At 43.2% G+C, this 24,837-nt stretch overlaps 1 protein-coding gene across 1 annotated transcript in view; it reads left to right on the top strand.

Moving 5' to 3' along the window:
• The window catches only part of LOC142760420 (uncharacterized), a 45,644-nt gene extending 21,716 nt beyond the window's left edge, over positions 1 to 23,928 (top strand). Inside the window, exons 8-13 of the mRNA XM_075863607.1 lie at positions 1,597 to 1,679; positions 6,807 to 6,912; positions 12,439 to 12,556; positions 14,099 to 14,287; positions 18,857 to 19,047; positions 21,962 to 23,928. Of these exons, the coding sequence (XP_075719722.1) occupies positions 1,597 to 1,679; positions 6,807 to 6,912; positions 12,439 to 12,556; positions 14,099 to 14,287; positions 18,857 to 19,047; positions 21,962 to 23,928 (2,654 nt within the window). The remainder of the gene's footprint in view (positions 1 to 1,596; positions 1,680 to 6,806; positions 6,913 to 12,438; positions 12,557 to 14,098; positions 14,288 to 18,856; positions 19,048 to 21,961) is intronic.
• Positions 23,929 to 24,837: the final 909 nt, after the last annotated feature.

Here is a 24,837-nt window from a genome sequence, read left to right as displayed (position 1 = left end):
AGCTGTGTATCTGATACTGTCTGCTCAGCCACTGTATCTAATCCTATCCATAGTTTATCGGGTCGTAGCGCTATAGATAGGCTATGCTGTCTCCTATACACACATTTTTTTTTTGGGGGGGGGGACACATATGTATTGGGGCTATTTCCCCTGACATTTTAAGCCCTTAGTGACACCCCTGGCTGCACTTAGGTGACCCAGCGATGCAGCTGAAGGCTGCGGACCGTCGGGCATGAGAAGTTTGCGGGGGGGGGGCCCATAAGAACTTTTGCATCGGGGCCCATGAGCCTTTAGCTACGCCCCTGGTAGTGAATGTATCTTCTTTCCCTTCACAGCTTTTCACAGACATATTATTTTACGCATATAAAGTATTTCATAGTTGCACATTGTATCCTTAAGAAACAATAAAAACATGAAATTAGGCTGTACATTTCTGATCAATGCTGGGACCACCACTGACGGGGAGGACAGAATATCGTGCCCCTGTTGCTGCCCTGAAGCAAGGCCATAGTGGGAGTGTTTCAAGCCCGAATCTCTGTGGGAGCCTATGGAAAGTGACATTGCATTTTCCATCTTTCAAAGACTTGTAGGAGAGATGCCAAAACAGATCCCATAGACTTCTCTCATGAACATATTTTTCACTTATTACATCTCTGGCCCTGTGGTACCAATCACTAGATCATATAAAACACACTTAGGCTGGATTTGCGCGCGCAAAAGGTCCATAACAGCTCCGTGTGTCAGCAGCGTATGATGCATGGCTGCATGATTTTCGTGCAGCCGCCATCATTATGACACTCTGTTTGTATGTTTGTAAACAGAAAAGCACGTGGTGCTTTTCTGTTTTCATTCATACTTTTTACTGCTGTTGCGCGAATCACGCAAAGTGCTTCCGTGTGGTGCGTGTGATTTTCATGCACCCATTGACTTCAATGGGTGCATGATGCGCGAACAACGCACAAATATAGGACATGTCGTGAGTTTTACGCAGTGGACACACGCTCCGTCAAACTCACGGACTGTCTGAACATAGACTAACATAGGTCCGCGCGACGCGCGTGAAAATCACGCGCGTTGTACAGACGTATTTCACGTTCGTCTGATTAAGCCCTTAGAGATGGGTTGCCAAGAGGAGAGTAACAATAGGAAACAAGCCACTGCTCCTACAGAACAATAAGTCACTTAGTCCAACCCCATAGGTTAATAGCCATCACTGGTAGACCCCAACTGCTCATACTAATGCAGACATTAGTATGACTCCTTCTCCACCACAAGGAAAATATAAAGGTCCACGTAGCTGAGCCACTTTTATGAGCCGTTAAGACCCACATATAGCCTTAGCATCATGGAGGTTTTTTCCCCTGTGGCCTATATTTCCCTTAGTACACGAACATTGCAGTTTATCTTATTTTATTTGTGCCACACACATTCCCAGCTAGAGGCGCAACTTGAAGCTCCAAGGCCCCAATCCAAAACCTGTACCAAGGCCTACTGTACTGCTACCTCTGCACCCCACGATAGCTACACCTTTGTTCATGTCAATTCCAATGTTGATAAAGGAGACTACTAACTGTTTACTGTCCTTATTTTACACAGCTTATCCTAGGGACAAAAGAAACATAAAGTCCCTAGAGGTAGACCTAACTTTATTTGAAAAATTGGACCTCCATGCCACAAAGGTAGAACCACTTTTTTTTTTTGCAAAGTATTATCTTCTTAGTATACATAGAGCAAAATTAGTCATTTGTGTTTATGTGAATTTGTAATGATATAAATTTATGTAAAGGTGAGCTCCAATAAGTCATATACTGTAGGTATATACAGTAGTCTGTATAATGTAGACTATAGCATCATTGTAACATACATATCCTTTTCTATTACCTGTTATGTTTGCATTTTAATTGCTCTTATTATAGCTGTATTTTCTATCTTGTGTGAATACTCAACTCATTAACCCATAAATACCCAATGTTCATTGACACATGAGCATACAAATAATCTGATTACATATGATTGCCTAATTAGGTGTTCATGTATTAATGAGCCAAACTGCAGGGATATTATGCTGGGTTTTTTTCACATTGCGGTCAAAATGCGTTTTCTTTGCAGAACTTTGCGGGGGAAAAAACGCATTTTGACCACCACGTGTGAATCTAGCCTTAAACAGGACCTGTCACTAGATCATATGAGTTGACCTAAATAGCGTTGGTTACTTGATTACAGCGCCACTTTTGTTTTTTTCCTGGACCCCCATTCCAGAAATAAAGCCCCCTGTTGTGTTGGCACCCTATATGCTAATTTGCGTTAGTTAACCAATGGGACGTGAACTACCCTCATTCTCCAGTCGTACCTTCCCTGCCTGTGACGCTGACCAATCAGCGTGAGACAGCGGCCAGGCACAGCGTGATCTCGCCAAAACAATCATACCTCGAGCACAGAATTATATGACAATCATAATAAAAATATAGTAAAAGAACTTCATAATAGCTAAATGATATGACGTATCGTTCCATCTCTCTATACACACAACTTGATCATATATGAAATAGAATATACAACAATAAGAAATACATGGAGTATATGCACACGACCTAACTATAAAATGCCTTGACCTATATATCATTTTATAATGTTATCTAGTGTTCTTGATCACTTGATTGAGTCCCTCAGGAGACAGCGTGCATAATTTGAGAATCCAATAAGACTCTCTGTTAATTCATTGCTGATAGCAATTTAGAATTTGTACAAGAATGTGTTTTTAAAATAGTCAGCCGTATGTCTGAAAAGTCTTTATTGTATGCGAGAATTTTTTTATTTATAAACTATGGTTCATCACTGCATTTCTGACATTATACGGCTGGGTTCACACCTTGGTCACTGCTTTCCTTTAGAGGAGCAGAAAACTGGAAAACTGGAAGCGACAGTTTCATTGCACCAGCGACACCACCGGCGGACGATGGAGCCCATTGTCTTTAATGGGTTCCGTCGGCTTTCATCGGGGTGTCCGTGGTTTGACCAGAATCAACAGCGCAGCATGTTGCACCATTGTTTCCGGTATTCTATGCTGGATCTACGATGGACGCCCCTAATGGAGCGTCCAATGCAGGTGTGAACAGAGCTTAACAGTGTTTATTAAGCCTTGCTTGCGTGGATTGCACTGTCCTACCTACATATTATGGGTTACAGCTATACTCCAGCAAATTACAAATGAAGTGGAACAGTTAGGAAATCATTTTATGTTTAACATTTCATTAGTAATATTGGACGGAAGTTCTTCTTGCCATGTTGTACCATAGGGCAACATAAAAAAATTTTGTTGCCATCCGTTTACATGCCAACCAAGTTTGCAAAAATTGAAGAAAACTCCAAGTTTAGATTTTTTAGACCTCTGATTTTAAACGACTAGAGGCGATCATGCTTCTAAAACTTTTAGCTGTATGAAAGGTAATTCCTAGTGTATAAGGCAGAATCCCCTAAAGTAGAGGATCTTTTATAATGATAAGACAACATTTAGTCAAAATGTTCTTCGCGCAGCTGTAAGAGGTTATAAAAATATATGTGAATGGTGAAATCTTCTGGTGAGCATTTTTAGTTTCAGTTTTTAAAAATCTATTTCTCCTGCCTTCTGGGCAATCATTTTGTGTCAGTTGTTTTTGTCTTATGAAAAGCTGCTGATAAATTTTGGCAAGGCCTTTATCCAGGAACCACTTCCTCAGCAATTGGGATTATTAAAATAATTTGTGTTCTTCGTATAATTCTTATAAATTATTTTATACTGTCCATAAGGGAAATTTAACCAATTTGGAACGCGACTACTATTTTATTCAATATAACTATCTATATTGACACCCTTGAAGTGGGTTCTAGTGCCGACTATATCTTTATAGAGTTCCAGGTCAAGAAACTTGATAACAGTTTTGGAAAAATTAGGGTGAAATTTAAACTCCAATCATTTTTATAACATATTTCTACAAAGGATTCCGTTTATTTCTCACAACAATATGGTTGATGAAACACCTGTAACAGGCTATGTATTTCGAAATTTGAGGGGAGGAAGCTGCTGCACAGATCCAAGCAGGCAGAGCACAGAAGACCTCACGTCACCATGTCAAGTTGAAGAGGAAAGCCTGTACTGACAAAGGGCAGAGTTTCTGGGCAACCACATACTTGTGAGTGAAGCGTCAGTGACCAGGACCAGCCCTGGCAGTCCAGTCTGTCCACGGCGCAGCGTCCCAGCCAGATGACCCCAGCCTAGTCCTGGGACTACTTGTCTTCCAAACGACAGCAGCATCATGGTTTCCTAGTCATCACATCAGCCGACACATTGCTGCTTACATTGCTTATGTGGCTCTGCCCTCAATGCCTCTCCAAAACAGCTGATCCCTGCTGACACCGCCGGTTGCTCTATCAGTTAAATTAAACATCTAATTGCTGCTAACAAAAAGGCACTCTGTTTGTCTGGCAATGTCAGCAGTGATTAGCTATTGAGGACATAGGACACTATTAATCAGGCTTTTCTTCTTATCCGTACTGTCTGTGTGCAAACCGGTGCCCCACTACCATATCCTACCCCGTCTTCTCTATCCTCCATCCTTGTCTCTTGAGAGATGTTGTTTCACATGCTGGACAGTAGATAGGTCAGAGTCTAGCAGTATATCAGCAGAGCTGTGTTTCAGTAGCATACAATGTTGATTACAGCACTACCTTAGGCCTCATGCACACGACCGTGTTTTTGCGGCCGCAATTCCCCCGAAAATCCACGGGAGAATTGCGGCCCCATTCTTTTCTATGGGGCCGTGCACACGACCGTAGTTTTTGCGGTCCGTGCACGGCCCGGGAGCCCGGACCGCAGAAAGAACGGGAATGTCTTATTACGGCCCGGTTCTGCGGTCCGGGCTCATTGAAAACAATGGCCGCGGCCATGTGCATGTGCGGGCGGCCTGCGGCTGACAGTCCGCTGACAGTCCGCAGCCGGCCGACCCGAAAATCACGGCCGTGCACACGGCTACGGTCGTGTGCATGAGGCCTTATGCTCCACCACACGACCAAAAAAATTGTCCGTAATTGCAGACCGCAATTACGGTCCGCAGTTACGGATGCATTCACTTCTATTGTTCACGGACACCTTCCCATTTATTTATGGAAGATCTCCGGGCCGTAGAAGTGTACCGCAAAAGATAGGACATATCCTATCTTTTACTTTGTATGGGAACACGGGCCAAAAATGCCTGTGGCTGTCTGCGGCCGTTGTAACAGAGGGGCATGTGCAGCTTTAAATATAGGCAATGTCTGTGAGAGGGGAGAGGAATCATGGGAACTGTAGTCCTTTAAATGGTAAACAGCAAGCCCTAACAAAATGCATACAAAAGTGCTGCACAAATCTGAGCAACATAATAAAAATGAAAAATACTTCTGACCTATGATGGCATCATTTGGTGACCATTCAGACACATATAGGTACTTTTCTGTGTTTTTTATAAGCTAAAATTTTTTTTTAATATGGCGCAGCTACCACATGATAATTAGGCATGAGCGCTCATGCACCAACCTAAAGTGCAGAGGAGCTCCTCTGTTTGCTGTTCAGTTATGGGGGCACTGTGGTATCTTTCTCATCTCCAAAAGTTGCGTTGTGTGTATATTTATGTATATGTATCAATGTATAGCCTCTTTTATATGCCTCTTTTATAGGGTCTGTGTTTCATCCATATGCATTATGCCGAACAGAAGAACAGAACTCAGAACATCTGTTTTGGGAAGTTTTTTTTTCTTGAAAAAAGCTGTTTTGTGATATCACTTTGAGCACAAGCCTGAATTGTGGACTATCTTTGCATTGTGAACTTATGGTGTACATTATCCCAGTTCTGTAACATCACTGTACGATTCCTGAGCTGTAACTTTGCTGTGTGGATTATTCCTAAACTGTGAGATCACTGTGTGTCGGGGCATAGCTAGGGAGAGATGATGGGGCATGTGCCCCACATGCTGAATGCCAGGGGGCTGCCTATAAGACTGCCATGGCCAGAGTATTAAGATACAGATCTAGGGCAGCAAACGTAATCTTTACTTCAGGTGATGGAAAGTCTAACTACTGTACAGCTCTGCCATGTGCATTATGCCCGTACTGTATAGTCACTGTGTATACTGTATAGTCACTGTGTATATTATTCCTATGCCGTGACATCATTGTGTGCATTATTCCTGGCTTGTGGCATCACTTTTTGCATTATTTCTATGCTTTGACATCCCTAAGTGAAATATTCCTGTGTTGTGACACCACTATTAAGAATATAAGAAAATTACTAACATAAATAAATATGTACCAGCTTTATACTATATTGGATACTAAGAATCAGATATCAATGTGTCTCCAGAAGAGGTGTTACCCATGGCCCCCGACATTCTCCCAGTAATAAAAAACAAACATAGCTGTGAACTACTACAGGATGTTATATATGTGGTGCGGAAAAGGACATTAAAGGGGTTTTACGACCCCTAAGAATGCTTATTCTTTCTCTGCTGGTTATTCTGCATCCAGATTGCGTTGCATTGAAAATTGAAGTTCTAATCTAGTAAAGTAGTGTAAACTCATTTATCTAATATATCACATTGCAATGCTTAACTGCAAAGTACCTGAATGGGAGCCATAGTTCATGTATGCAGCTGCATGGCATAAAATTGCATATGTCGGAGCTGTACATTCAGCATATATGTCAACAGATTTTTCATAGGGAAAAAAAACTATGTGTGAACTTATATAAGTTATAGTTGTTATATAAGTTAGATGATAACACTCCGCCTTCTTATAGGTGACTGGTGTGACATTAGAACAGTTAGTTAAAGAACTTACATGTGGCGCCAACACAGACTTGGAGAAGACAAGAGTTATTTGGATGTGGATATGTCATCATATAGGTATGTGTGCAGTCTAAATGTCGGTACATTGTTCTTAAAGAATTAGAAGTAATAAGTTCAATATAGAAAGGTGTCCTAAAGGGGTATTCCCATCTAATGCACTTATGATAAATCCACAGAATATGCCATATATGCCTATTAGGTGTTGGTCCAACCTCTAGGACGTTCACCCAGTCCCACCTCTTGGACTCTCACCTATAGAGAAAATTGGCGTCTAGTGACCCCAGTTTTCTGTTTCCCAGTTGCTGCAGTGTCCATAGAGTTCAACGAAAAGCAAGTATAGCTCTTTTCTTAAGAGGGCTGAATGCAAGTTCTGCCAACTATTTATGAACACTATCGAAACTACGGTACTCAAGATTTGTGAACCGGATCACCTACTCTCCCAATGGATGAAGGTCGCAAAAGTGGGACTTCCACCTATCAGACATCAAAAGCATAACCTATGGATATGCCATAAATGCTTAAGATTGCAATACTTCTTTTAAGTTAATTATTTCCAATGACAGTTCACTTAGTTTTTTTTATGCTGATCTGAAAAAGATAAAACTCCTGTATGTTATCATAAATACTTCAAGGTAGAAGAAATACTTCAAGGTAGCTCCAGCATGAAGACAAAGTCTCTCTGATCACCCTCCGCAACATCTCTGGTGGACATGGCCATATATTATTTAAATGTGTAGGTGACTTCTACATCCCCCAGCTATATCAGTGGAACGAAGGGGTTTTCAAAAGTTAGAAACGGTTGATCCCTGGGGCTGCTTACTTTGAAAAAAGGAATGGTCGTGTTGAGAAACCCCTTTTAAAGTTCCTAAATTGTAATTTGGGCATGCATATATTTATATTCAGAGTTTACAAATAACCACATTTACAAATAAATATGTTGCTGCTACAAGTAATATATAAGTAATATATACCACTGTTATTATATTATGTGTTTGCTATGTTAATAGCAGTATGTGTCTGGATCCTTACTTCTCCAGACATTGTTGGACTGGGTCGCCTGAGGAAATGTTTCTTTAGGCCGATCTGAACCGATAAAAACACAGGGACATATACAAAAACACCGACAAAGGCCATACTTGCAAATGGACACAGCCAGGCCAGAAATGCTGATGAAAGGGCGAGCAGGTGCTTTAAATAATAATAGCCACTCCCACTAGTCTTGAGGGGAGTGGTGTGTGGTGCATGGGATGTGTAGTAAGAAATAATAAATGAATAGTGTGTGTGCAAGTGTAATACTATAAGTGAAATATAGGGGGCAGTAATAAATGAAGTGCCTCAATAGAAATAAATGGATAATGGGGTGCAAGTGAGTGAAACATGGAGGGATAGTGTGTACGTCATGAGGCACAACGTGTATAGCCAGGTAGAAGCCTATTTGTGACGCCTTGATAATTCATAGAGCGGGCTACCCTGCTTGCTATGCCAAACAGCAACACACCATGCTCTCCCAGCATCAAAGACCCGGCTGTGTCCAAGAGAAGCGAATATACATAATAATGAAAAATACCTGGGGTATTGGTAATCATTTTGGCCAAAAGGACGCAAGCTCGCAATCCACGACAAGGATCCCCAGACTTGCGAGTCCCTAACTCCTAAACTGGAACAGAACGTTCCTGATGCACAAACAGAACCGATTTAGGCCGATCTGGTTTAAGAGAACAAGTTCATGTCCACTTGAAAAGTAAACACTGTTATTATGTTGTACATAAATAAATAAAGGGCTAATAGGTAATTTGTGGAGAAAACTCCCAAAAACTTACACGCCAACAATAAGTGATCTGCACGACTGTCAGCTTCAGTTGTCTTCATGGTCCAGTTCAGGGGCGTAGCTAGAGGCTCATGGGCCCCGATGCAAAAATTCTTACTGGGCCCCCCCCCCCCCCCTGCAAACTTCTCATGGCCGACGGTCCGCTTTCAGCTGCATCGCTGGGTCTCCTAAGTGACCCAACAATGCAGCACTAGCAGCCGGGGTGTCACTAAGGCTGGGTTCACACACACTATTTACGGACGTAATTCGGGCGTTTTAGCATTGAATTACGTCCGAAAATGCGGCTCAAAAGCGTCGCCAAACATCTGCCCATTCATTTGAATGGGTCTTACGATGTTCTGTGCCGACGGTCATTTTTTTTTACGCGGCGCTGTCAAAAGGCGGCACGTAAAAAAGTGCCTGTCACGTCTTCAGACGTAAATGGAGCCGTTTTCCATGGACTCCATGGAAAACCAGCTTCAATTACTTCCGTAATGGACGCAGCGAAAGACTCCTGCACATGCCATTACGGCTGAAATTACGGTGCTGTTTTCTCCTGAAAACAGCTCCGTAATCTCAGCCGTAACAGACGCTGCCGTGTGAACATACCCTCAGGGCTTAAAATGTCCGAGAAATAGCCCCAATACATATGTGTCCGCCCCAAAAAAAAGTGTGTATATGAGACAGCATAGCATATCTATAGCACTACGACCCTATAAACTATGGATAGGATTAGATACAGTGGCTCAGCAGACAGTATCAGACATGATAGGATTAGATACAGTGGCTCAGAAGGCAGTATCACACATGATAGGATTAGATACACAGCTCAGCAGACAGTATCACACATGATAGGATTAGATACAGTGGCCCAGCAGACAGTATCACACATGATAGGATTAGATACAGTGGCTCAGCAGACAGTACCACACATGATAGGATTAGATACAGTGGCTCAGCAGACAGTACCACACATAATAGGATTAGATACAGTGGCTCAGCAGACAGTATCACACATGATAGGATTAGATACAGTGGCTCTGCACAGTACCACACATGATAGGATTAGATACAGTGGCTCAGCAGACAGTATCACACATGATAGGATTAGATACAGTGGCTCAGCAGACAGTATCACACATGATCGGATTAGATATAGGGCCCAGCAGACAGTATCATACATGATTGGATTAGATACACAGCTCAGCAGACAGTATCACACATGATTGGATTAGATACAGGGCCCAGCTCGCTGACATTGGGTCTCCAGCGCTGGACCCAGGATAGGTAAGAATAATAATTTTGCTTCTTTATGTGTTACTGATTATTTTTGTGTGTGTGTGTTTTTTTTACAGGTTCGGTTGTTGGACTTCGGATTCGAGGACTTCAATGACGGCGTTTTTTTTATTCTCAATAAAATGGTTAATGAGGGTTGTTTTTTTATTTCAATAAAATATTTTTTCTATGTCCTTGTATCTTTTTAAACTTTATTATCACCGCCTTAGTAATGGCCGCTGGCTGATTGACAACCTCCATTACTAAGGCGGGGCTTAATGTTAGCCGGTGCAGAGGCTACACTAACCCCCATTATTACCCCGGTACCCACCGTCACCAGGAGTACTGGGAAGAGCCGGGTACAAACCAGTACCCGACCATCTGTAGTGACGGGCAGGCACCGGGATGGCCGCAGGCTGGTAGTATTAGGCTGGGGAAGGCCAAAAACAGTGGCCCTTCCCACCCTTGTAATGCTGCCTGCTGCTGCTGTGTTGTATCTGTCTGGTTATGAAAATTGGGGGGGACCTGACATCGTTCTTTCCAATTATTTTTTCTTTTTTTAAATGACGTCGGGTCCCCCCCATTTTCATAACCAGCCAGATACAATAAAGCAGCAGCAGGCAGCATTACCAGGATGGGAAGGGCCACTGTTTTTGGCCTTTCCCCTCCTGATAATACCAGCCTGCGGCCACCCCAGTGGCCGACCATCACTACAGATGGTCAGGTACTAGATCGTACCCGGCTCTTCCCAGCACCCCTGGTGGCGGTGGGTACCGGGGTAATAAAGGGGGTTAGTGTTAGCCTCTGCATCCGCTAACACTAAGCCCCGCCTTAGCAATGGATGCTGTCAATCAGCCGGCGGCCATTACTAAGGCGGTAGTAATATAGTTTAAAAAAAAAACACAAAGACATAGAAAAAATATTTTATTGAAATAAGAAAAAACCCACACAACCCTCATTAACCATTTTATTGACAATAAAAAAAAAGTTGTCATCTAAGTAGTCCTGGAATCCGACGTAATCCAACAACCGAACCTGTAAGAAAACACACAAAAAATGATTAGTAACACATGTGTTAGGGTATGTGCACACACACTAATTACGTCCGTAATTGACGGAAGTATTTCGGCCGCAAGTCCCGGACCGAACACAGTGCAGGGAGCCGGGCTCCTAGCATCATAGTTATGTACGACGCTAGGAGTCCCTGCCTCGCTGCCGGACAACTGTCCCGTACTGAAAACATGATTACAGTACGGGACAGTTGTCCTGCAGCGAGGCAGGGACTCCTAGCATCGTACATAACTATAATGCTAGGAGCCCGGCTCCCTGCACTGTGTTCGGTCCGGTACTTGCGGCCGAAATACGTCCGTCAATTACGGACGTAATTAGTGTCTGTGCACATACCCTAAGGCTTAGATACAGGGCCCATGTGTGATACTGTCTGTGGGACCCTGTATCTAAGCCTACCACAAGGTAGGCTTAGATACAGGGTCCAGCAGACAGTAATCTTATACAGTATAAGATTACTGTGTGCTGGGGCCCTGTATCTAAACCTACAGTGTGGTAGGCTTAGATATAGGGCCCAGCAGACAGGATCACGCATGGGCCATGTATCTAAGCCTACCATGTGATTGGCTTAGATACAGGGCCCAGCAGACAGGATCACACAATCTGTGATCCTGTCTCATGGGCCCCCTAAGCCTGCTACATCGTAGGCTTAGGGGTTGTGCAGTCCCTAAACATTGATGGCCCATCCACAGGATAGGCCATCAATAGCTGATGTGTCGCCCGGGACCCGCAAATCAGCTGTTTTGAAGGGGGCCGCAGCACTCGTACGAGAGCTGCTTCCCCTTCATTTCACTACTCGCCCACACTGTGAATCGCCGACACCGATTCACAGTGTGACCGGAATGAAGGGGAGCAGCTCTCGTACGAGTGCTGCGGCCCCTTCAAAACAGCTGATTGGCGGGTCCCGGGAGTCAGACCTCGCCAGTCAGGGCTTACCTTACCTTCCTCTTCGGCCGCGGCGGGAGTTCTGTAGTCTCGATGCTGTGCGCGGCGGCATAGCGCTGTGACGTCATGCGCTGCGCACAGCGCTTAACGTCAGGACCTCCGCTGCGATCCGGAACCAGGAAGGTAAGTAAAGTATGTTACTATAGTAACAGGGGCCCGCGGCCCGAGTTACTATAGTAACTTTCTATTGATGTGGTGCGGGGGGCCGTGGGCCCCCCTGGCTTCGGGGCCCGGTCGCAATTGCGACCGCTGCGACCCCTATAGCTACGCCAGTGGTCCAGTTGTAGATTTGCGGCATTATTGCATCAGAAATTGAGTCTAACTTAGGAATCCTATAGTCCTGTGGTGGGCCAGTCAAACCCTTTAAACCCACAAATGCTATTTTCATAAACATAACATCATGTATAACAGAAATGAGCATTCACAATAGAAAAAGTCTATATACTAAATAATTGTAAGAGTTATTTCTGTCTTTTTGCTTGTCTCAGAGTACGACACAGTAGGGTTAAAGAATAAAGGTCTGTTATCCTCTGACCCAGAAGATGTCTTGCGGAGCAGGAAAGGAGTTTGTACAGGTTACAGCTCCCTGTTTGAGCAAATGTGCAGGTAATGTTCATTCATAATATATATGCATCAATATTCGTTTTACCAAAGAAATCTAGTGTGTATGTTGATGCACTTTTTATTGTCACGGTCCTGGGGTATGTGGACCCACTAGGCCACTCTGCTGTAGCGGAGTGGCAGCTGGCCAAACAACAGTCTATGCAAAAAGTCTTTAGCACAAGAGTAACTGTAAGAGTCCAGGCAGACAGGAGGGGTAGCAGATGCTTTGACACAGATGGTTCGTAGCACAGAAGATGCATGACGTGGTAGATGGCTCCAGACGTGGCAGATGACGCCAGACGTGGCAGATTATATCAGACGTGGCAGATGACACCCACACGATTCCAACAATAGGCTAAGGCTTAGGAACAAAACATTAACAGGATACAGGAAGCAGGATACGGAAACACTGGGATACAACTAAGGGACCATTTGCAATACGAACATGGGTAGACAACAACAACGCTCAGGCAAGCTTAGGAAGATCAGAGCCCTTTTTATAGTCCAGGGTGATCTTGGGATTGGTTAGGGAACTTTTACCTGGTGCTGGCCCTTTAAGGCCGGGGACGAGAGAGCGTGCACTCTAGGAGAGGCTGCAGGGCAGTACAGCCGTGTGTGCTGGCATCTCTGGGGAGGAAGATGAATGCATGTGGTCAGAGATCTGCGTTCATGGCCGCCGGATGGTGAGAGAAGGCGGCGGTCCGCGACCGTGGCCGTTACATTTATTACATCTAGTGGATTTTATTTTATAAGAATGATTAAAATCCTCTACATCGTTCTGTGCTTTAGGGTTCTATGAAGACCTATGTGTCTCTATGTTTAAAGACTACAAACAAACCCTGTGTAGATTGATCTTGCAGTCGTACCTCCTTCCAGATGTACAGATGGTAGCTAGTATGACAGCAGGATTAGACTACACAGGGTTTATTTATATTCTGTAACTGTTGAGACACATAGATCTGCATAAGCGCTGTATACACAAAATGGTAGCATATTTTTAATGACGTAAATTCACAACGTTGCTTCATTTTTTTAGGTGTATTGGATCATCCGACCCCCGTTCCTCCTCATTGCTCGATTGCAGTTTTGAATGGAGCGGCAGTCGCTCATGTGCGTTGAAGTTTCACTCAATGTCTATGGGAACGACGAAGACAGCCAAGTGAAATGCTCAGCTGTTTCCATCGGCCCCAAAGTCATTGAATGAAGTGTCAGCGCACATGCACATGCCATGCACACACTTCAAAATGCTTCTAACTGCAAACGTGCAGTGAGGAAGAACGGATTCAGGACCCCCTTCTAGAAATCTGTTGGGGTGCCAGTGGTGGGGCACCCAGCGATCATACATTTATCACCTATGCTATGGATAGGTAATACATGTTAATTGTCGGAAAACCCCTTTAAGACTGTGATTAATCTTTATCATACATTTCAACTACTTTATTTATTGTAAGGTCAGTTGCTACTATAAGGCATTACTTCTTTTCAGATACTCAGATTATTTTTTTTACATACAATATTATTAAAGTGATCTTATCTGTCCAATAGACTTGCTGGTGTTCCATGCCGATCAGTTAGTGGATACTGCAAGGGCGCAACATTTAAGCCAGGACAGACAATATCTGGGGACTCAGACCACACATGGAACATGGTGTATTTGGAAGGACAGTGGCATATGTTGGACAGCACATGGGGAGCTGGCCTTGTTGATGAGAACCTAAGCAAGTTCATTTTCCAGTAAGTAGTAATAATAATAATTTTTATTTATATAGCACCAACATATTCTGCAGCACTTTACAGTTCAGGGGGTACATTGTGCAGAGAATATCAGACATTATATATTGACAAAACTAATTTACAATTCAAACAACAGGAATGAAGACCCGGCTCGCAAGAGCTTACAATCTATGAGGAAATAAGGAAGACACAAAGTGTAAAAAATGTTTATTAGGGAAGGTGTCACGTCAAATTTTTTTTTATATGTTATTGCTTTTAGTATGTTATTAAAATACATTTTATTTATTTGTGTTTTACTTTTTTCTTTTTTCTTTCTTTTACTTCTCTATGGGGGCTGCCATTTTTTTTTTCATCTCTGTATGTGTCGATTAACGACACATACAGAGATGGAATACGGCACATACATCCCCATAGAGAATGCGAACGGGAGCCGTTCCATTCACTATAGTGTACGCCGTCTGTGTGGGAACGGCGCATGAGCCGCTCCCACACAGTCCAAAAGGAAGGTCTTCGGCAGAGCGACATCCGGCGCCATTTTCATGTGGACCGGATGCCGCGGCCGGACAGTAAGATGACTACTTCTGGTCGTGGCTTCCGTCCATATGTTCAGAAGCAAGGACAGGGAGCGGAGGCAGTGGCAGCAGCAGGAGCAGGTAAGTTATGTTTGTGTATGTGATGTGTGTGTATGTTTGTGTTATACTGTGTGATTACCACTGTATCTAATCCTCCTACACTGTACATTCGCTCAAAAAATGGCGGCACACAGTGTAGGAGGTTTGAACATTCAACCCCCTCCTTTCTCCTGGCACTAGCCAGGATAAAGGAGGGGGGATTGTTTGAGCACACTAGAGCGAGTGTATCTTCTCCAATTTTGCAGCATAAAGCAATGAGGTTGCTTTACCACATGCCAATGCTGCAATTTTGGGAATTGCTCCCTCTAGTGACCAGCACATGGAAATGTTATAAATTATAATCTAATTTATAATATTTCCTGACTTGTGAAAAAATTAAAAAAATTAGAACAATGTGTAATCATTTATATACTAACTGTTTAACTAAAGAAAAAATAATAATTTCTAGCGACACATTCCCTTTAAGTACAATGGTCCAGCCATTTTTATACAGATGGGGTAGTACAAATAAAACTGCATGAGCCGGTCACCAGCCAATGTCAGTGTATGACAGACATGAAGTGTATTAGGGTGCAAGTAGTGTGGGGGATACTGCTGAATGAAGGGGCCTCATTACTAATGTAAAGGGGGGCCAGGGAAAGGAATTAGATTAGGGAATGTTATAGGCCTGTCTAAAGCTGTGGAAGTTGGGAATTAATCTAGAGACGGGAGTGGGAGGTTCATATTATGGCGGATGTTAATCTGAGGTCGTTGGCAGAACGTAGAACAATGTTAGGGTGGTAGACAGAGATGAAGGAGGAGATGTTAGGAGGTGCAGCACTGTGGAAATCCTTGTTGGTGAGAGCAGGGGCGTAACTAGGAAAGACTGGGCCCCATAGCAAACTTTTGACTGGGGCCCCCCTCCCCTGGGTGTCACACAACCCCCCCTTGTAGATAGTGCCTTTTTTACAGCCCCCCTGTAGATAATGCCATACAGCCCCCCTGTAGATAACGCCATACAGCCCCCTGTAGATAATACCATACAGCCCCCCTGTAGATAACACCATACAGCCCACCCTGCAGATATAACGCCATACAGCCCCCCTGTGGATAGCGCCATACATCACCCCTGTAGAGAATGCCATACAGCCCCCCCTGTAGATAGCACCATACATCCCCCATGTAGATAACGCCATACAGCCCCCTGTAGATAACACCATACAGCCCTCCCTGTAGATAATGCCATACAGCCCCCTGTAGATAACGCCATACAGCCCCCCTGTAGATAACGCCATAAACCCCTCCCTGTAGATAGCGCCATACAGCCCTCCTGTAGATAGCGCCATACAGCTCCCTCTGTAGATAGCGCCATACAGCCCCCTCTGTAGATAGCGCCATACAGCTCCCTCTGTAGATAGCGCCATACAGCCCCCTCTGTAGATAGCGCCATACAGCCCTCTCTGTAGATAGCGCCATACAGCCCCCTCTGTAGATAGCGCCATACAACCCCCTCTGTAGATAACCCCATACAGCCCCCTTTGTAGATATCTACACAGGGGGCTGTACGGCGTTATCTACAGAGGGGGCTGTATGGCGTTATCTACAGGGGGGCTGTATGGCGTTATCTACAGAGGGGGCTGTATGGCGCTAACGCCATACAGCCCCCACTGTAGAGAACACCATACAGCCACCCCTGTAGGGAACGCCATACAGCCACCCCTGTAGGGAACGCCATACAGCCACCCCTGTAGGGAACGCCATACAGCCCCCCCCTGTCGGGAACGCCATACAGCCCCCCCTGTAGGGAACGCCATACAGCCCCTTCCTGCAGGGAACGCCATACATCACCCCCCCTGTAGGGAATGCCATACAGCCCCCCTGTAGGGAACGCCATACAGCCCCCCTGTAGGGAACGCCATACAGCCCCCCCTGTAGGGAACGCCATACAGCGCCCCCAACCCCCCAAAAAAAACGCGATTACAGTGTGTTTCCTGCAAAAGACATGTATCCCTATCCACAGGATAGGGGATACATGTGTGATCGCTGGCAGCGATAAGGAGAACGGGGGACCGAAAGTCCCCCGAAGTTCTCCATGACTAACCTCTGACTTCCGGCGTCTGCGCTGCTCAATAAAAATGGAACGAGCGCTGGTCACGCATGCGCACAAGTGCGACCGGCGCTCCATTCATTTCTACGGAGCTGCCGACACAGACCCCGGAAGTCCAAGGTTTGTGATGGAGAACTTCAGGGGACTTTCAGTCCCCCGTTCTCCCTATCAGTGGCAGCGATCACACATGTATCCCCTATCCTGTGGATAGAGGATACATGTCTTTTGTTTAATGGCAGAGCGGGGAGATACCTCCCTGCTCTGCCGTAGTGTTAAGTGGCGTCGCGCTGTAGCAGCCATAGCGGCTGCTAGCGGAGCCTCCGACCATGGTAGGGGCCCGTGCTGGCGGGCGACACGGGCCCCCTCATGCTGCGGGCCCCGTAGCAGCCGCTACGGCGGTAGTTACCCCACTGGGTGAGAGTAATAAGTTTGAACTTAATTCTGAAGAGTATGGGTAACCAGTGCAGTGACTGGCACAGGGTAGAGGCGTTGGTGTAGCGCTTTGTCAGAAAGATGAGCCTGGCTGCTGAATTAAGGATCGATTGGAGAGGGGAGAGTTTACTGAATGGAAGACCGAGTAGTAATGAGTTACAGTAGTCAAGACAAGAGTGAATCAGAGCAACAATGAGAGTTTTGGCTGTTTCCACAGTAAGAAAAGGGCGGATTCTGGAGATGTTTTTAAGATGAAAGTGACAGGACCGTAAAAGTGATTTAATGTGAGGAGTAAAGGAAAGATCTGAGTCAAAAATAACCTCAAGACAGCGGGCGTGCTGCTTAGGAGTTATGCATGATTCAGTTGTGCATGATTCTCTTTTCAGATTCTCTATTCTCTATTCAGATATTCCAAATGAAAAGGCTTTATTATTATATTTTCCAAAGAAATACATCTTATATATGGGATAGGCTGACAAGGAGAAAGTAGAGAAGCATGTGCTTTTAGGGCATTCTCAGTTATACACCTTATATACACGACAGAGTCATGTGCACAAAGGCTCTTGAAAGCCCCACAACTCTATGCTATGGATCCCTAGGCACTACATGTGCCACTTTATGCTGCTCAGTATGGCGCTATATTACAGAATTATTCAGTGCCTTTAGAGCAGAATAGTTCAAAAATATGGAAATAGATGCCATGAGTTTTTTCTTTCGGATTCATATGGAATATGGCAGGAAAATCCTTTGTATGCCTCTATGAAATTGAAGGCATAGAAAAGTACAGTAAGGCTCCATAGATGTCTCTGGGTTGCATGTTAAGAATCCATACAACTCATAGGTTGTATGGGGTCATAATACACTTGTGTGCATTAGCCCTTACTGTTGATGACCAGTGTGGAGAAAACTGCACCTCATGGTGAGAAAGGTAATCTTATAGTAGCAGGCCCAAGAATTGCCTACCCCTAAATTTTACATTTATGTTTAATGGATTTGGACTGTTTGGCTTGAACTTTACATTGTGAATTCCCCTGCAAGAAAATGATCACAGATAAGGTCTGCTGAGAGCCCCAAAATGGAAAAAAAATTGTGTGGGGAACCACAATGCTAATACTAAACAGTATATTCATCCTACTCTGGAATGAATAAACGTCCATGGTCTTCATTGATTTAGTATCTCTGTGGTCTTCCAGTGCCTAGAAGTTTACTAAATATATTTATTTAAAAAATTATAATCTAAATTAAAATCATAACATTAATTTATATGTTCTTAGTATATAATTTATTTAAAGTATGTGTAGTACGACAGCTTGCTCACAAAGGACTTGGGAGTCTATCTCAGATAATAACCACATGTTTGATTTATTAGTGGTACTATTCCATCATTTTGCCTTACATCTCTTTTCTTTTTTCTTCAAGGTACAATGAGTTCTATTTCCTGACTCATCCTGTTCTCTTCATTGGTGATCACTACCCTGAGGAAACAGATTTTCAATTATTGGAGCCAAAAGTGTCCCAGAAGCAGTTTGAGCAAAGTGTTCACCGCAGAAGTCACTTCTACAGCTTAGGACTAATTTTCTCTCAGCCAGAAACAGCTGTTATTGAAACAGGTAAACATTTTTATTATATTATTGATGGTGTTTAGCTTGTTTCTACAAGGGAGCGTATCACTCCATGCAACAATGGAGAGAAGTTCTTCACATTCTTTGCTCATGTTCCTGCAGGCAGAAAGTATGCAAAATAGTCTCTATAGGTGGCACTAGAGAGAGAGTTTTCTTCCTTCTGTAGTAGAGCTCTTTTGCATACTTGTTCTTTTTCAGGGAGCATTGTTCTTGAGACTCCCGACCAGTTGGATCTCCGCATAGAGAATCAATATCTTCCAAGAGCTGTAGGCAGATAACAATGTTGTCTAAAAATGTCTTAATATTTTTTTCTAATTGTATTTCTAAACAAATTTTAAATTGTATCTATGAATGTTATAGAGGCAAAAAAAGAGACAGACAAGTGATATTTTTTCTTATATAAGTACACAGAACACAGAAAGAGAGGTGAATAAATTTCAGTCTTTAACATAAATTACTATTTGTTTAAGCTAATGCAAGCACTAATAAATATACATTTAGTTATTAAAAGGGTTGTCCGCTTAAGGCTTTTTGTTAAAAGGATTCCCCAATGATAAGCTCATCACAGTGTGTCCTGCTGCTGAGAGCCCCTATGGTCAGCTATAATATGTGTCAGAAACTGGCAACAAGGGTTCAATTTTCCTGCAGCACTACCACAGGTCAAAATAAGTATTGCAGAGTACTCCTTTAATTCAATAGGCTGTCTATGTTATGTATGGATATAACATAAACAATTGTATGGACCACTCCAGACCAAGAAATGCTCTTTGTACCCGCTCTACATTTTGGCTAAGGGCCTGTTTACATCAGCGTTGGCCTTCCGTTTGGCTTTCTGCTCATCTATTCCATCAGAGAAACAAATGAACGGAAAAACAAACAAAAAGTATCATTTCCTTTTGCAATACCGTTGATTTCAATGGTATTTTTTGGGTTTCAGTTTGCTTCAGTTCGCATCCGTTCCGGTAGGTTTCCATGTTTTTCACGAAAACACTAGCTTTTGTCTGATTGAAAAAAATGGAAACCTAGCGGAACCGAGGCAATCTGAAACAGACTAAAACCAAAAGAAATATAATTGAAATCAATGGTATTGCAAACGGAAACTATACTTTCCATTTGTCCTTCTGTTCATCTATTCCTCTGACAGAACAGATGAACGGAAATCCAAACAGAAGTTCAACGCTGATGTCAACAGTCCCTAAGAGATGAGGGTCCTGAATAGGGGATCCCCCCTCTTTTTTAAACTTAGAATACCCTGCTGGGATATATGAAAATGGTTTAATCTCCGATCCATTATCTACTGGTCCATTGTTTTAATAACAGCCACACAGTTTGATTCTGAAGAAAGTAATCTGTTCACAGGCATATACCGTATAGCATTAAGGAAAACCGCTACTTTGAGGGTCAGTTCACACATTGCCTAAATACTGCGGATTTTACGCAACGAAATCCACATCAAATACAGTAGCAGGAAAGTGGATGAGGTAAAACAAATCTTATCCACATGCTGCGAAAAAACCCTCCGAAATTGACGTGCGGTGCGGAATTTTATTCCGCAGCATGTCAATTGTCTTTATGTAAACGCTGCTTATATGTTGCAGGATTTCCCCATTGAATTCAATGGTGATGTAAATCCCGCATGAAATAGCAGTTGATTAATTTTTTGCTTCAAGTTTGCAGCGACCCCTTTGCAAAAAACGGAACTCAGAAAAAAAATATTAAACTTACCTAGGAGTCTGTGTTTTATCCTCCTGGGATGATGCTTCATCCCATGTGACCGCTGCTGCAGCCAATCATAGGCTGCATCGGTCTCCTGGGATGAGACATCATCCCAGGAGGCCGGCCTGCTTAGCGCTGCAGTTTTTCGCTGTGGACATTCTGGTCGTAAAACTGCACCACAGTTTGGTGAGCTTTTTTGCCCGAAATTCCCTGCGGCGCACAGGGCGGATACGATGTGTGCTATTACGCAGTGTATCCGCCCCGTGTGAACTCAGCCTGAAGCTGCTATGATGAGCAGCTACTGTAGGTTGGTCCCAAGCCTCAGGGTAACAAAAAGCAATCCTAACGGTACGGACACAGAGTAAACGGATTAATTGTGGAAAATCTGCAGCGTATTACAGCAGCAGCAGTGTGGATGATATTTCAATAAATCTCGCCCCCACACTGCGGAAAAATGCAGCAGAAAAAAACTCACATAAATTGCTTGCGGTGCGGTCCATTAATGCTGCGTATTTGCAGCTATTCCATTGCGGGTTTTCCCATTGAATTCAATGGGGTGTATACCCACATAAAGCAGTGTGTGTTGCGATACTTGCGACGGAATCACAGCGATTATGCAGCAAAAATCGCAAGTAAGAAATAAATAAAATAAAGTTATACTTACCCAGAGTTCCCTGCTACTTCTCCAGTCCGGCCTCCCTGGATGATGTTGCAGGCCATGCGACCGCTGGAGCCAATCACAGGCTGCAGCATCACATGGCCTGAAACGTCATCCCAGGAGGCTGGCCTACGTGCCAAGAAGAGGGAGGGGGTAAGTATGAACGTTTTGTTTGTTTTTGCCAGCGCAGCTTCGCAGCGGAAATTCCACCGGAAAAACGCACCACAATGTGGTGTGATTTTCCAAGAGGCATTCCCTTCGGTGTTCAGGGCGGATATACGCCGCGCAGCTTGACCCTGCGTATCCGCCGAGAATACGCTGTGAGTGTTCCTACCCTAAAAGGTTAACATTTCCCTTTCCTCCTGTAAGGCATGAAAAAGAGTGGATAAGCAGTAAGTGAGAACTTTTATTCAATGTTTTAAGAAGAATATATTGGGATTGTTTTACGCTGCACTTTTTTTATTTGCCCATTGTTTCCAATGTGTGGACAACTACTATTTTTGTAACTATTCATATATTTTTTCTTAGACAAAGGGAAAGTGTCCATCACCATAGAGAGCCAGCACAACCTGTCCTTCCTCTTTAGCCTACAAGAAGCAGAAGATCCTGGTCTGCTAAGAGTCATGGACCGAGTAGCCACATTTGATATTTTTCCCCCAAGGACTGGACAACAGATTTTACAAATTTATGCTAAAAAACAAGATAAGAATGAGGCTTATCAGATGGTCGTGGATTACAGAGTAGATTGCAAAGCTGTTCACAACAAGATGAAGATCCCTAAATGTCTAAGTAACCCTGCTGGTCCAAGTTGGTTGTCAGAGCAAACAGGCCTTCATACCCCTTCACACGAAGATCCCGTCATCTATACAGAAGACGGATGCTGTACTGTTAGTTTTACTATGGAGAAGGAACTCAAACTTACAGCCAGTCTCAAATCTGATGAAGGAAAAAATATTTTTCATCATGTCATACAAACAGTAAGCGATCACAAAGTGAAGTTTAGTATTCATCTCCCACAATCCGGACATTATGTTCTCCAAATTTTTGATGATCTTGTGGGATACATCTGCAACTATCTCATAATATGTTCAAACCCCAAGGTCAAATGTCAACCATTCCCTGCTTCACTACGTAACCCAGTCGGCCCAAACCCAGACACAGATAAGGCTGGTCTTCTTCAACCTTCACATCTGGAGCCACTTATTCATACAGAAGATGGATGTTGTACTATCAGTTTCATACTCAACAGCAATCTGAAACTTAGCAGCAGCTTGAAGTCTGATAAAATACAGACTATACTACACCATGTAATACAGAGGGCAGAGAAGCGTAGAGTTGAATTTAATATTCGTATTCCCCACTTTGGTTCTTATGTTTTCCAGATTTTTGACAGTAAAAATGGATATATCTGCAATTACCTTTTGCATTGCTCAAATCCTAAAGTCACATGGCCACCCTTTCCAAGTATGCTTCATAATCCAGTAGGTCCCAGTCCAGACACAGAAATGGCTGGACTATTTCAGCCCTCACATCCAGACCCAATTGTCCACACGGATGACGGATGCTTCACCCTCAGCTTTATGACTAACCAAATATTGAACATCACAGTTAGTCTGAAGTCTGAAGACGTACAGATCATGCCCAATGCTACTCATGTTATACAGAGCATACAGAAGCAAAAGTTAGAGCTTAATGTTCGCCTTCCAGGGTTTGGTTCTTACGTTCTCCAGATATTTGATGGCTCTGTAGGCTACATCTGCAACTATCTAGTGACATGCTCAAATCCTAAGGTAAAATGGCCACCGTTCCCTTCAAGCCTTCATAATCCTGTTGGACCAAATCCAGATACACAAAAGGCAGGCCTCATTCAGCCTTCACACCCTGACCCTATAATTAATTCAGAAGATGGTTGTTTCACTGTCAATTTTGCATTGATGTGGGACCTAAGTATTTTTTCTACCTTACACTCTGATGAAGTACAAATGACTCCAGAGATGACCCAAAGACATGTCTTTCAGACTCTAAGAGAAGGCAATGTACAAATAAAGGTCCACCTTCCACGGTCAGGAACATATGTGCTGCATGTGAATGTCAAACCTAAAAACAGTAATATGTACAAACACCAGTGTAACTACCTCATTATTTGCAAAAATCCCACTGTGAAATGGCCACCATTTCCATTAGTATATACAGACTGGTCTGAGCTATATGATCTTGTTAAGCCACTAGAAGGTGTTCTGCCCGAGAACAACAAAGTTTCCTTTAAGCTTCAGATTCCTGATGTTGCTGAAGTAAGTGTAAAGGGAAAGGATTTCTATCCCTTGATCCTCGGTAAGGATGGTTACTGGGAAGGTTCTTGCAGTACAGACAATTGCAAGTACATGTATGTCACGGTTGGATCTAAAGATGAACCAAAAATGAGAAAGTTTATCTTGCAATACCATGTGGGAGATAAGAATCAGAAAGGCTGGATCAAAAGTGCTTCATTAAAATGAATCCGTTTGCACTATTTATTGTATTTTATCCTATAGTGTTATTTTACTTGAGATTTTTATATAAAACATCTTTTTGATTTAATGTGAGTAATGTATGATTTTGTGCTAATAACCAAGTGTACAATACATTGTTAACATGCAAACACTGCACTGATCACAAAATACAATAAGTAAGGTATTGTAAGTTTTCATGACTTATTATGCCAAATCTTATACAAGTCACATAAATGTTTGTCTATTTATACATCTCCTAGGTAGATACAGTAGCTATATAAGATAGATAGATAGATAGATAGATAGATAATAGAAGGATTGTTAGATAGATAGATAGATAGATAGATAGATAGATAGATAGATAGATAGATAGATAGATAGATAGATAGATAGATAGATAGATAGATAGATAGATAGATAGATAGATAGATAGATAGATAGATAGATAGATTATATATCTATGTATTATGTATTATAGATACAGTAGATAGATAGATGATAGATAGATAGATAGATAGATAGATAGATAGATAGATAGATAGATAGATAGATAGATAGATAGATAGATAGATAGATAGATAGATAGATGGATGATAGATAGATAGATAGATAGATAGATAGAGATGATAGATAAAGTAGATAAAGCAGTAATGCATATTTGTTTATATTTAGCGGCTTAGGTGACATTGGTGTTTGCAGTGTGCGGTCGCCATTTTTTTTGTGTGCAGTATAAATTTGCAGTCACAGGCAGGGCCGGCCTTAGGGGTGTACGACCTGTGCCATTGTACAGGGCGCATCACTCCAGCAGGTGGAAGGGGGCGCTGCGCTGGCTCCCGTCCCCTGCTTGTTTCAAAAGTGCTCGGGCCCGTCGACTCAGAAGCTGCCTTTCCACCCAGGCGCTTCTTCTCTTAGTGG

The sequence above is a fragment of the Rhinoderma darwinii genome, chromosome 4 (genome assembly GCF_050947455.1).
Source record: "Rhinoderma darwinii isolate aRhiDar2 chromosome 4, aRhiDar2.hap1, whole genome shotgun sequence".
Lineage (NCBI taxonomy): Eukaryota > Metazoa > Chordata > Amphibia > Anura > Rhinodermatidae > Rhinoderma > Rhinoderma darwinii.
This window is presented reverse-complemented; position numbering and strand designations above follow the sequence as displayed.